We start from the raw sequence: 14,286 nt of genomic DNA, 5'->3' as shown, positions 1-14,286 counted from the left end.
TCGTGAAACACAGGGCTCGGCTCAAGTGTTTACACGTGGAACCTCCTTATACAACGAACAGCCTCTGGAGGACAGAAACATGGAGCCGGGCTGCATCCTGGTTAAGGGTGCTGTTCCCAGGGGTCGGCCAGCGACACACCAGCGGGAAAACCCGACTTCTCCACGCAGGCTCCCCTGCTCAACTGACAGGGCCCGAAAATCGTTCAGTTTCCCAAAGGGCTGTTTCCTGCGCTGCTCGCCCCGCTCCCCTTACTGTGTCTGGAGCACTAGCAGGCTTCAAGGCGGTGCCAAGATGGCAAATCAAGGGACAGCGTGGCAGCCAGAGGCCATCCTGCCACCCCAGTAAGAATGTGTGAACACGGCGGCGGCCCCAACGGGCCACGTGACTGTGAGTCCACGAACGCTGCCCCGCAACCAGCAGGGCTTGTCATACCCCTTTCACTCCTTTGAGGTCGCCCTTCAGCAAACTGTCCAGAGGGAAGGAGATGATGTTGTTCATATTCTGAATCTAAAAAACAAAAACAGAGAATATTCTCATTCGGTTTCCATTTTAAGCTAAAGGTAGGATAGCAAGGATGTTGAAGACCATCAGGTGATAATTAACCTTCACTTCAAACCTGACCAGCACAGGTATGATGAAGGCCTTGTCCATTCTGACTTACACTCTTCGTAAAGATGTCATCTTACAAACGAATACATAATTAGCAACAAATCTACATCTGTTATTTTCCATAACAACCTTCTATTGTTAAGCTATCAACTTTATGAAGACATAATCATTGCAATAAAAAAAAATTTTTTTTTCAAAAAGCATCCATGAGAGAACCACTCAAAGACACTGGCAGAGAAGAGAATACTGCTTTCTCCTCTCACTCATGGCTCCCCTGAGGGCCTGGTGCTTGCTTTGCTCAGCCCTTGGCCCCCATGACCCTATCTCCCTATCACAGTCCCCCACGGGGGACCAAAAGGGAGAACAGAAATAAAGGGCTTTTGTCTCCTATGAATGTGAATGAGTGGCTGCTGAATGAGAATGACAAAAGAAATGAGAGAGTGTGTGAGTGTGTGAGTGTTTCTGGGAAAAGGAGACAAATCAAGAAAGGAGCGGCAAGAGGTCTCGAGGTCCCTGTTCTTCTCCTTGAACCCAGAAGGCAAGAGACTGGTGGCTTCACAAGTTGTCACCATGGATTAAATCGAGCAGTGTCACACCCTCCCGACACACACTCAGAGGACACCCAGAGAAGGCAAGGCCACCCCGTCAGCAAACGTGAGTAAACTGGAGGCACAAAGCTCCAGGCGGGAGGAGCTTCCGCGCAGGCGCCCCCGTTCGCACCCCACAGGAGACCCCCCTCCCCGAGGACGCGAGCTGCGCTCCACAACCTCTGTGCCCTGGGCTCAGACCACTGCTCTACGTCAGCCTGGCTGCCGGCCAGCACTGCTGGCGCCTGTTGGCGTGTGTCACCTTGGGTTACACACACCTAGGTTACAGGCCAATGAGAGGGGAAGCACGAGTAAGAGCTTTGGATCTTCACATATTCATTCTGCAACTGAGCAGAGGCCAATTTCATTTTTAGTATAATTACCTGGAATAGAAAGACCAAATGTAGACACAACTTTTAAGGCAATATGGGATGTGATTTCTGTACACCGTTCAGCATATTAAATTTCAAAATGGAGAAATTAACTTGAAAAATATCGGTGAGGTGTGTAATCATGACTGCACTAACCACTATTCCTGTCCAACAAATGATCGATTTATGACTCTCATCTCAGAAATGCCTTTTTGTGGGTAACTTCTGTCCTAGGCTTAAACAGCTCAATGTTTGTCATATACCTGGCATTTTTTCAAGGTGCTATGTGATCAGCTGTGACCTACTAGGGTTAGCCTTAAGAATTAAATTTTTAAATAGTGAAGAGCTGAGTTTAAGGTGAGGTCTGGTGCATGACTGGAAATGACGGTGACAAAAGGCTGCGCTGGTGAACCACCCGACAGCAGGCACGCCTAGGTTTCCACCGCCAGCCGTGGCACGGTCAGCACACGCGAGGGGCGCGGGGCTGTCGCAGTCCCCACACCTCGGTCCCGATTTCCGCCCGTCTGCTGCAAACTGCGTGCCCAAGCCAGCCCGCCAGCCCACGCCCGCCCCGCCTCCCCCGGCCCGCACGAACCTCTTCTCCACCCGGTGGACGCCTAGGCGTCACCCTTCCTCCTCTCTGCTCTGCCCCGCCCTCCCCGACCAGCTGCCGTTCTTAGGGCCCCCCTGCTCCTGGGATGGGTCTCGCTGCCCCTTCTCTGGACTGAGACAACAGCGTCCCTGCTCCTGGCCTCCGCCCCCGGTCTCCACCTGGCGATCCCTCCTCCACGGCTCTGGTGGCGTTACCCAGCATCGCGTCCCTAATAAAGGCTAAGCGCACTCCTGCACCTGAGCCCCCCCCATAGTCCCGCCTCATTCACTACTTTCTGTCTTCATGTCTGGCCGAGTAGAATTCTGGTGTTCTCTGCTCCCCCGAGCTTACGTTCAGGCTCCATTTGTTCCATCCAGATGAAATGTCCTCCCCGCTGTTCAAAACTTTCCCATGCATCAGGATTTCCTCACATGCCATCTTCTCCATTAACACCCCAAATCTCCCAGCAGGAAGTGATCCCTCCCGCCCCAAATCCTCCAATATTTTCCTTTGAGAAAATGTCTCAAGGCCCTAGACAGGTTCTGTGCTGCATTCATCTTATTGACCACACATCATAAAACCTAAAAGGGAGCTTCAAGTGTTCCTCATTTTTATATTCTCCATAGCACCTGGGGTAAGGCTTGGCCCAGAGCAGGCACTTGGTAAACACTGGGTGATTTGACCAATCAATATACTTAAACATTTTTCTGAGTATCTAATACAAAGAGTCTCTGTAGAGAGGTTTCAAATATATCAACACCGTTAAACCAAACGCCATACAGTGAATGCATGTATGAATTCATTAATTCATTCATCATGTATTTCTGAGCATCGATTTCGAAGACAGCAACAAACTGGCAAATACAGAGGTAAAGAAAACTGATGCTTGCCCTCTCAGAGAAACAATAAATGTATACGCACCAAGAATTAAACAAAAGGTCTGAGACCGCACACACAGCCTAACTTACTCTGTCCAGACACCAATGTCTCCTTCTGGAAAGATGACTGTGTTGGCACTGAGTGGCTGGACAAGCTGACCTGGGCTGGGAAAGAAGTGACTGTCCCAGTTACTGAGCCTCAGGACACTGACACTTGTCCGAATGACTGCCCACAACCATGGCGGGAGCCAGCCGTGCAGGCCACCTGGGCCCTGAACGCCACCGGGACAGGAGCCACCGCCGCACCTTCCTGGATGAGGCACATGCAGGAAACGGTGCGACGGGGCCCTGAGCTGCCCGCGTGGGAGGCTGAGCTGAAGGCAACAGAACAACTCAGTGCATGGCAGCTGGCGGGAGCAAGGAACGAGGTGCTTGTGGATGAACTGTCGTAGCTCCAGGGAGGGCTGCAGCCGTCTTTTACGAGGAGTGAGTGAGTATGAGCGCGTGCATGAGTGAGTGAGAAAGACAAGGCTGTCCGCAGCGGGGGGGAAAAACCATCAGTCACGATTTGGCTCATACGTTATTCTGAGACTATTTATTGTTTAATTCAAATAAGAACTAAGGTACCGACGACAGGTATCAGAGTAAGAAGAGTTAAACTAAGCTTTGGCATCTACAATGAAATATTAAAATCAAGAAGAAAGAAAATCTATGACCATCCAAACACACTTGGCCGGCTTGTTTTCATTCTAAATCCTAGTGACAGGACCCCTGGCCTAGCGGTGAACAGGACATTAAACAGCCATTACGACTGTGATGAATGGCACACGGCAGGCGCACGGGCCCTTAGGGAGTGACAGGAGATGAAGCTGCGGAGGTCCAGAGGGGTGAGGAGACAGAGATGAATCAGGCAGGGCCTCGGTCCTCGGGAGCTCACTGCTAACATCAGGGACATAAAGCACATACTTCGGTAAGTAAACGGCCACATGAAAATTCTGAGAGCCGTAAATAAAACACCATGAAATTTCCAAAAAAAGAGATAATCACTTTTGGTCTAGACACCAGGGAAATCTCTGCTGATAGAGAGTTATATGAGAAAGACCTTTAAAAGGCAGAAGGAGTTTCGTCTTGTGAGGTGGCGTGGGGGGTGTTCCAGGCAACCGGAGCAGTGTAGAAGTCCCCAGACCCGGGGACACACCGGCCACCTGAGCAGAGAGAAGAGAAATCCCGGGTGCTAGATCAGCTGAGGGGATCTGTCCTTCACCCCAGCCGATTTTTCTTCGTGAAGTCATTCAAATTATCTAAAATAGGAAACTATTACTCTCTAGTCAGAAAATAATTAGCTAAATTATTACGAAGAGACAGAAAGTAGATTAGAAGATACCGAGGGCCGGGGGAGGAACAGGGATTGACTCAGAGAGGACACTGGGGGGGGGGAATGTCTCAAAACTAATTTATGGTGATGGCTGCAACACCTGGTAAAGCTACTAGACATTACTGACGTGCGCGTTTGAAATGGGTGAACTTCACATGTATAATATTCCTTGGTAAAGCCAGTTTTGTCTTTGTTTTTGTCTTTAAGAAACTGTTATAAGTAGAAGCCCACGAACAGACTGAGTGACAAGGCTTCCCCGCTCCTGGGCGGTAGGCGTCTGCCCTCCGCGGCGGCGTGCTGCACCGCACACGGCATGCTGGCCCAGCGTGGGCGGCGCGGGAAGTGACGGCTCCTGTCTGCCCGGGCTGATGACACGAGCACGGGAGCCCAGACGCTCTGCCTTGGCAGGAGTGCCCTGCGGCATCGAGGGCTGCTCCGGATCCTGCTCCGACTGCGAGTGTCGGGGCAGCCCAGGCAGCCTCAGGCCCAGCCCTGAACGAACCGTCCTCCGCCCGCCCCGGCCGGGAGATGTGGAAGCCACAGCCAGCAGACTGCTGCACGGCCCTGTGCTCAGGCAGCTCGGCCTCGACTTACAAGTAATGAAGGTTTTACAGTCTATGGGAAGAATTCCTCCTGGGCAACCCGACCAGAAGAGTTTCCTTAGCGTCACGCCGGCATCGGGCCTTCTCGCACGCTGACTTTCTTTTAACAATATATTACATTACGTGGCTTTTTAAAACAGCATACATGATCTAAATACAAATTATTAATTTTAATCACTGCTGATAACTATGGATCTAATACCAAAAGCGAACAGGCGACCTGTAAAGCCACGATCGGCCCTCCCTTCCCCCTCTCTTCCTGGCTTTGCTGCCTCTGGGTTCACCTGGATGTGTCGGACAAGATGAGTCAGTAAGTCGTCAAGGCCTGTAATCTCACACGGAGATAAATGACTCAGCTGGCGGGCACTGGGGCTATCGGAGGATCAGAAAACCTTGTCAGGCTAATGCCACAGCTGATGAGCAAACAAAGACGGGAGACAGTGCGAGGGTGGGGGACACACAGGCAGCCACCGGCCTTCTTTCCACTGCTGTTCCTCCTAATCATTTTATTTTTTTGGTGTTAAAATTCCTTGACTCTAGCTTTGTCACTTTAATACTCTCTTAAAATCTCTCCGCCTTTCCCCCAGCACTGCCTCAGCCCGCAGGGGCACCGTCTGGCCTGCTACCTCAGCTCTGGTCACTGGCGAGACCCACCTTCCCTGACAGGCCAGAGCTCCACCCTGGTCCCAGCCCTCCCCCAGGGAACCAGGGCGCTGCCTTCTCCTAGCTTAGGCAGTGAGCACGCCGCTCTGCCAAAGGACCGTGCCCCAGGGCCCGTCCAAAAGCCTGAACCCAGACAGGATTCTTGCATCACAGATTTTTAAGGAGTAGCCGAGAAGAGAGAGAACCACAACAGAAGTCACTGGCCACTACCTTCCGAGCCCGGGTTCCTGAATCTACAGAAGCAGCAGCCTTCCCCAACTCTCCCCCAAAACCCTAACAGAGCCAGGGTAATCCGCTTGTCCTTGAAAGACCAATGTACCGTGCTACGTAAAACACAGCCAAAGACTCTTACCTGAAACCTATCTGTGTCATGTAAGTTTAACATACCTAATAGATGAGACACTCGAGAGGCAGGAAAGACCACACGTGGAGACCTGTGGAGTTTTTTTCTGTTCAACTTGAGCAAATGCTGCTCAATCACAGAATTAAAGTGGAAAAACCCAGTCCCATCGACAGCTCATTCCCTTTCCTGCTGACCTGCGTCCCATCAATGCATGACTGTGCCACAGCCTGCTCTTCCAGACACCTGGACAGCCTCGTGCGTTGTTTCCAGCTGGAGGGCATCGGTGATTAGTGGTGGGCTGGCGCTCCCAGAGGGGTCAGGAAGGCCTTTTGAGGAGACATTTGAGTGGGCTACACGGCGCGGCAGAGAACACGTGACGACCTCCACAGAGCCCGGAAGCCCCAACGCGAAGGCCTGGCAGCTTCAGAGAGCTGTGCTGTCCGATCCCCTGCAAGCTGCTTGTCTGAAGGGATGGCCACCCAGGCAGAAAACCTGGGGGAGAAGCCGAAGGTACTAGGGAAAATGGCCTGAATAAATCGCTGAATGGCACAGGGACAGTTAATCTCATTTCACCCTTCGACCACTCTGAGAAGTGGGTTAGCCCCATTTTACAGAAACAAAAACAAAGAGAGGCTTAAGTCCCCCACTTTCCTCCCAAGTCGCACAAGTAGGAAGGAGCTGAGCTGAAAACGCAGGCACCAGAGCTGTCCCCATCATTTCGCCACCAGAGGGCTGGACCAGGCGTGTTTGTGAGCAGGAGGAGCTGCGGGTCCGAGCCACGCTTCCCCCGAGGGGCCATCACACCGGAACATCCCACTGTTCCCCGATACACAGAGCACTTCGTCACACGCGTGTGAGGAAACTTTCACAAGGACACTCACTCATCGAGGTCCCGTTGATTCTGGGTATGGGTGAGGAGCCGCGTTCATGAGGCAGCGGGGGGGGGGGGGGCGGGGGATGGGGAGCTCGCGTGCACACAGCCCCGGGGCACACGCCTCTGGTCCTGTGTCGTTGGCAGCTGAGTCGCTCGGGCGCTTGTTTAATTAAAAAGGAGCTGATGGGGGAGGGGGCCACACGGATACTGAGCTGTTTAACACAAAGTGCAAGAACAAAACCAGCCAGCTGCCAAAACACACCAGCAACTTCCACAGCAGGAGAAAGAGCGGGAAGGCTGATCCGGTGTCTGCCTGGGACACCGCGTCTCCGGCTGCCACGCTGCTTTGATCTTTCGGGTTCTGAGCGGAGAGAATACCGTGCCCCTCGGCCTGCTTCTTCCACTAGAGAACAGATGACGGAACCGCACACTTCGGCCTCCTTCCACCTGCTGAAAACCAGCGCACGGCCGACTCTGGGGGGCGGGGGGGGGGGCGGACAGAAGAGCCCAGGATTCCTGCAATCCCCAACTTCCAAAACCCACACGACAGTGAAGTGTTTCACTGAGCCATTGATGAAAACCGAAAGCACCTTTTCAATTTTCAAGTGTATCACCTCCTAGAATCCAAGGGTAGAAGGTACTTGCTGGCCTGAGCTAGACCAGGCACCCTGACGTCAATCAATCTCCCCAAGACAAGTCGGAAGCACCCCAGCTGGCCTTTACCTAGGGCAGCAGGCTCCTGACCCCCAGCAAATGGAATCGGAGGCTCTGGGAATGGCTCCAGCAAGGGGTGGTGTGATGAACCAGGTATGGTTCAAGGCCCTTGACTTTTCTTCTGACAAGTTCCAGATGGTGCTGGGCCGCTGGCCCAGGACGGCTCTTTGGAACCTCTGCTCCAGGACAGTGCTTCTCAGCCTTACCCTGCCCACTCACGCCCCAGGGAGCTCATGAAGAAGGACCTGGTTCAGTGGGCCTCGGGGAGAAGGGCCTGGGAGGCTGCATTTCTAGGGGACCCAGGTGGTTCCACCTGAGGGCAGGGATGAGGCCCACAGGGGTGCAAATGAACCAAACTACATCCGAGTGCTCTGCGAAGCAGAATCTGGAATGTGCAGGCACTGATGTGGTTTGCCAGGCTTTAGATTTTAAGGGATGATTAATAGCTGAAATATGATTAATAGCTCGACGGGTGTTAGAGATACGTGCAGGATGTGCGGTGGCCATATTGCGGTGTGCCAGTGGAGCAGAGGACACCTCTTCACAGCCACAGGATGCCCTGCTCCACCTCCTCCCCAAGGCCCCAGGTCCCCAGGCAGGGCAGAAGCCACTGCCCCGCCTCGGGCCACGCAGCCAGGGCTCACGGCATTTGCATAGTGACCATCAGCATGAAGTTCATCTCACAGATGGGTCTGGGTGCCCCTGGCCAGAAGAGAGTTGGCGGCACTCACTACCCAGGGAGCACCAGGGCGTGGCCCAGCAGGCCACCAGCCACTCGTCTGGGGAGCCCTCCTCCCCACCCAGGCCAGTCCCCCCATCCTCTCCCCACTATGGCTTTCCGCACTCTTTCTGACCTCCAGAAATCAGTGTGCCATGCAGGTTACAATGAGGTGGCACTGTCTCCCCTTGCCTTAAAAAAAAAAAAGAAACAGGACCAAAATACATTTCACAAACACCATAAGGCTGTGCCACCACGGAACACGAGGCTCCAACACTGGCCTCATCGCCTCTGCTTTGGTCAAACACAAGAGGTGCTTTCATTTCGGTCAAGGGTTTGTGAGTGTAGGAAGCAGAGTACGGTGCTGAAGTCTTGTGAACCTAAGACAAAGAGTTTCCAACCACATTAGACTGAATTAAAGCATCGGTGGCAGAGGGTTCTAGGTGCCCCAAGCAGCTGTCGGCAGGCCCCTCCGTGAGTTCTGGTTCCCTGGAGTGGCGGTCCCCACGTTGTGTGGCAGCAGGGACCGGTGCTCCGATGAGAGCCTAATGCCTGACGATCCGAGTGCAGCTGAGGCAGTGATGCTAGTGCCGGGGAGCAGCTGCAGACGCAGAGGAAGCCTCGCTCCCTCGCCCGGGGGTCGGGGACCCCAGCCCTAGGGAAGCCCAGCCCTCCAGCCCTCCTCACTAGAATCTTACTTTGCACACAAGTCTAACAAGCCAAGTCATCTTGTTTTCCAGCTCATGGTGCTCGCTGGAGACAGGCACTGGTGGCGGTAAAATAAAGGCAACTGGTAAGGAAGAGAGTGTCAGAATATAAAAAGCAGATACCGGAAATGCAAAGGGATAGAGTCTGGCACCAAACGAGGGGCAGATGGTCCCATAACCACGTACACACCACTGGGGTGTCTCTAGGTTCCAGCATGGTTCATTAATTTATGCCCCAAAGCGTGGCAATCTTCCTCCCCAAAAGATGAAATTATGACCAGTGCCCAGTTTAATAAAAAAAAAAAAAAAAAATGTAATATTTTCAGTAAAAGAAGATAATGAACGTTCATGAAATACCGAGGGTGAAGTCAGTCGGTGGAAAGATCTCTGTATTAGGCCACGGGATAAGCTTTTTCGGCATGGAGAGTCAGCTCAGACCCAAGCCTGCCGCTGCTGCCGTTTGCCGACGCGGCACGCGGCGGTGCCCCCCTGCCGGGCACCACGCTCAGAATATAGCCAAGGCCACAAGCCACCACTCGCCCCAAAAGAACCTTCCTAGCGCTTTACTCCGAGGCAACGGTGTCTTCTAACTCTGATATTTGTGTTAAAAAAATATGCATGACTTATGTGCATGTAGGTTGGTGAAACGTTCAAGCTCCTCTTTCAATACAAGTGAAGTGAAATTCCTCAGCCATGGGGCAGCTCGCAGACCGCACCGGACACCCGTCCCACCTCGGCGCCCACTGGCCCGAGTCGCCCAGAGCAGGCTCTGTCAGCCGAGAGCACACATTCTACTCAGGGCCAGAGGCTACGTATCTGTAGCCGACCTTTCAGAAACGTGTCCTTTAACGTGGCCGTCCATTAAGTCCACTAAAAAGACACCTCTCAGCACTGACGTGTCCTGGGAAGATTCTTCCAGGATTCTCGCCTCCATCTAGGAAGAGGAAAGGAACCCAAGGAACCAGGCTGATGCTGCAACCGGTTTAACTTCACACGTGTTAGTTTTTGGAGCTGCCTCGTTTCCCCCTTTATCTCGCATAACCGCAGGGAAAATTGGTAGACTTCCTGAAGGTGAGGATCTCACCCCTTAGTAACAAAATCTCACTTTATATTAAGTTGCCTTTCTTTGGAGACGTTTCAACTGCTTTACAAACATTCTTTCACGCCACCAAACAGGTAGGTGGTATTATTCTTTCTGGACAAGAGGTAGAATTGAGAATCATACCCTTACGGAACTAAAAGATTTTTTAAATGTCTGGGGAAAAGCAAGGCTTCAAAAATAAAAGATAGGACAGATGTGACCAAAAATAGGAATAAGAATGGTATACAAAATACCAAAAAAGGAGACTTCTCCTATAATCGGCTCACTCAGCAATGGCGTCTTACAAGCGGCCACTTGATGTTTCGACCGCCGTAGGGCCTGAATGCCAACGCTGGCCCGGAGAACCAGGCCTGGTCATAGCCAACGTGGGCACGAATAGGAGACTTTCTCTTTTTCTCTTATCTTTGCCAAGAAACAAGATCAACAATCCTAACTCCATAAAGTCAAAGCCGAAACTGAAGCAACGCACCTGGGCTTGAAGAGATTACCACCTGGCCCTTAGGAAGTTACATCTCAGGATGACACCAACACGTCCCCCGAGGGCTGGGCTTCTAACTCACAAGTCACCCATCCCACTACGGCTTTGGTCTAGGCGCTGCCCCCATGGGACAGGCGAGGTTTCCTCGTCCTTGGTTCACAGGGAGGCGCCGGGGCCACGGGGCTGGCGGTGGCCGCCCGGCCTGCATCTGTCTCCACGCTGTGCCTTTCCCGCGTCACCTTCCCTTCTGTTCAGTCCCACCCCCCACCCCCCAAAAAAGAGTTTAAATACCACAGTAAACAGGGCATAGGTTTGGAGTTTAAGGCCGAGATCTGACTCAACCACTCTGTCCCTCGTTAGCTAAGGGCCTGCTCAGATGAAAGTCACGCAAGCCGCCTTGTGCAGCTGCTGGGGGGCTGGATGAGCCAGCAGGGGCTTGAACGCCCTCACTGCCGAGCCCAGTGCCTGCAGCTCTGGGTGCTCACTGAATGGTGGCCACTGACAACTCACACGCTGGGGGGGGGGGGGGGGGGCGGCAGAGCAAGCAGGCCTGCAGGGACTTAGGGGTGCTCCCAATGGTAAAGCCGTGGTGTGGCAGGCATGTGCCGTCACACTGCCCGGACCTCGCCGTGCATCGGTTTTCCAGAAAATCAATAAAAGAAGCGGCTGCTTTGTCTCCCTGTGCAGCTGTGCGCACTGTAAGTGCGTGCAAGTCCGATGACTCAAGATTCCAGCGTGGAGCTGCAGGTGGGCCCCTCCACACCTGCAGGTGCACATCCCAAGGCTGGCGAGGGTGCAGAGCCACCCTTCAGAGGGATTAGCTCTTTAAACCCCCCAGAGCCCCAGTTACCTCATCTATAAAGTGGGGACAACACAGACTCACCTACGGGAGTGGAAGGGTTAAGCGAGCTAAGATGCTGCGTTCTCCACACGTAGCCGGGCGTGGCATCATCGCCCCCATTTTTCAGCTGAGATCAGCTGAGTGAAGGTAAGACAGCCAGGTGCCTGGGGTGGGGGACAGACCTGGCCTCCTGCCTCGGCATTCCCTACCTGTCGGCGTCCTGGCCTCCTGCTCTCTGGGCCTCCTGCTCAGGTGCCCCGCTGGGGCTTCCGAGCCTCCTTCCGGGCCCGCCCCGCGCCCTCCTGCCTGCAGCCTGTTTCCTGACTTGCACAGTTCCTTCCTGGGCCTCCCTCCTCAATTTTGCCAAAGCACATCCTTTAGGAATTGCCAAGAAATGACGCATGGGAGCTAAACTTTTCAGGCCTTACACATCTGAGAGTCTCTCCGGTGCTCAGCTGGCTGGGTGTAGCTCAGGGTAGAATGATGCTGCCCAGGGGTCTGGCATCACAGCTCCAGCCTTAGTTTCCAGTGTTTCTGCAGAGAATTCCAGTGCCACTGTGGTTCTTAGTCTGCTGTGTGCGTTCGGGAGGCGTTCAAGACCTTGGCGTTTCACGGGATGCCTTGGGTTGGCCCTTCCCCCTACTGCGCTGGACGCTCAGAAGTCCGTCAACCTGAGGACACGGGTCCTCGAGCCTGAGACACCGGCTGCCCCGCTGCGTCCTCGTGTCCTCCTCTGCTGCCCTAGTCTCTTTCTGAAACGCCTGTCAGTTGGATGCCGGGCCTTCTACCCATTTCCTACTTTCTTGTCTTTCTGATCTACTTTGAGAGGTTTCCTCTACTCCACCCCTTCTCGCAGGAGTTTTAACTTCATTTTTCTTCCATAGATTTTCTTTCTCGCTCCCTTTTCTTTAACCACGGGCTGCATCCCACTCTCCTTCTGGATGTGATGTCTATTCTGAGCTCCCTAAGGAACCACAAGTGCTGCTTCAGAGTGTCTCCTGCTCTTTCACTGGCGCTGTGTCCTGTCCTTGTTTACTTCGGTGCCTTCCACTGTGGAGGCTGTTCATTCATGTTCAAGGGCTGGGCACTCAGGAGCTGGCGGCAGCTGTGCGCACACGGAAGGGGCTGGGAGATCGGGGGCAGGCTGACTGCTTCACTAGAAGACCTCCCACATGTCAGCATCTATGGAGCTCTTCCCTGGGGCCATTTGGTGTTTCCAGTTAAAAAAAAAAAAAAAAAAAAAAAAGCTCCGGTCTGACTCAGTGGTGAGACCCAAACCAGCACATGTGCCCCTGTCCAGGGTGCAGGGCTGAAAGGGCCCCGGGGCTCACGGCTCGGCGCACGTGCCATCGGCCTGCTTAGGGCGGACATAAACAGCGAAGGACTCAAAAGCCCAAAGAGATTTCAGATTAACTCAAGTAAAAAAACTTAAGCACAGTAACAGCTTTTTATTTTTACCATTTCCAACTGGGATACTTCACGAGTGAAGAGACCCAGGGGGAGAGGCCGAGAGCCCCACGACCTCGTTCTCTCCCCCCTTCCTGCCGTGGACTCACGTATCTGTTCCCATTTCCACCATCCAAGGCCAGACTTACAAACCCGCCACCATCACCGCATCAAGAATGAGGAGCTATTTTTTCCCCTACTTGTTATGAGCTTGCTGACAAGAGAAATAAAAAAGGCGCTGTTGTTTGCGGCCCACACAGAAAGCATTATTGAGTTCTTGACCTGGGTCTGGTTGTCCGTGACCTTTCAGAGAAGCCGGGGGAGAAAAACAGGGGGAAAAAATGCCGGGACGATCCCAGCGTCCATCCCTCTCATGGGAGAAGCCGCCCGAGCGGGTCACAAGCCCTCCCAGGCTGCCCACTTCTCCAGAATTCCGTTCCCCCCACGGGGACGAGGAGGGCACAGAGCTGCCAGGCCCCAAAGGAGCCCCACCCGCCCACGTCCCCAAACCCCTACCGCAGGGAGGAAGTACAACTCCGTATTCCCGCCGGCTTAAAAAGTCGGACTTTTTTTTAGGCTCTGCATTTGGGAGAATAAAAGGCCTTACATATTCATGGTAATTTCTGCACTTTGATTATAGGTTACCTTGCTGTGTAAGACGGGTCTGAATCATATGTATTAAATATTATAAGTTTCAGTGCTGACTGTAATTATCAGAAACAGACGATTCTACACAGTTTAGAAACTATTAAAAACTGAAGTCAGAGGCCCTTAAGAAGATGAATGCATCTACCCCTTCTGTCCCACAGCAGTGCACATTTAAAATGCCGAGGTGAATTTAAAAAGTCTCATAATAGCAAAACTTATAATTCTAAAACGTGTTCCAAAGTGACCTAATGTGTATAGAAAGCGCAGTTCCCTCCGGTACCACATGAGGTATAAAATTCACTACTACTTTATCAAACGGACCTAATCATCCTCCTCTGAGCTGCCTTTCCAACGAAAATAACTGTTGGCCTTTCCCGTGCGGCCCGGGGGAGCGTGTGAACGCGGCAGGGCACTCACCAGGTTTTTGAAAAGCGCCGTCAACTCCTTTGTGAACACCGAGAACTTCAGGAACGCGCTCCCTAAGTCCGGGTCGTCTCTGCACACGCAGTTGCCGCCGAACTTCTCCAGGGCCTGGGTGTACTGCTCCTCGTTCTCCACGTGCGCTGCAGGGCAAAGCGGGCGCACGGTTAGCAGGGCGACCTTGCCCTCGCCCTCGCTCGTCCCTCCCCACCAGCATCTTCTTGGTCACGAATGAGGCACACAGCCGCAGCACAAGCGCCTGAGAAAATACAAGCCGCACCAGGAGCAGCAGTAACTGCCGTGATGACAACATCCCG

The 14,286-nt window shown here is 53.1% G+C and overlaps 1 protein-coding gene across 7 annotated transcripts in view; it reads right to left on the bottom strand.

Moving 5' to 3' along the window:
* Positions 1-14,286, bottom strand: part of ASAP2 (ArfGAP with SH3 domain, ankyrin repeat and PH domain 2) — a 136,215-nt gene that overhangs the window by 62,414 nt on the left and 59,515 nt on the right. For all 7 annotated transcript variants that reach the window (XM_016121128.2, XM_016121129.2, XM_016121131.2 and 4 more), the window contains exons 3-4: positions 13,967-14,112; positions 434-508 (exon numbers count right to left, since the gene is read on the bottom strand). In XM_016121128.2, coding sequence (XP_015976614.1) covers positions 434-508; positions 13,967-14,112 — 221 coding nt within the window. The remainder of the gene's footprint in view (positions 1-433; positions 509-13,966; positions 14,113-14,286) is intronic.

The sequence above is a fragment of the Rousettus aegyptiacus genome, unplaced genomic scaffold (assembly GCF_014176215.1).
Source record: "Rousettus aegyptiacus isolate mRouAeg1 unplaced genomic scaffold, mRouAeg1.p scaffold_m13_p_7, whole genome shotgun sequence".
In the NCBI taxonomy this organism is placed as follows: Eukaryota; Metazoa; Chordata; class Mammalia; order Chiroptera; family Pteropodidae; genus Rousettus; species Rousettus aegyptiacus.
The sequence above is the reverse complement of the archived record's forward strand: the minus strand, read 5'-3'. Positions and strand labels throughout refer to the sequence as shown.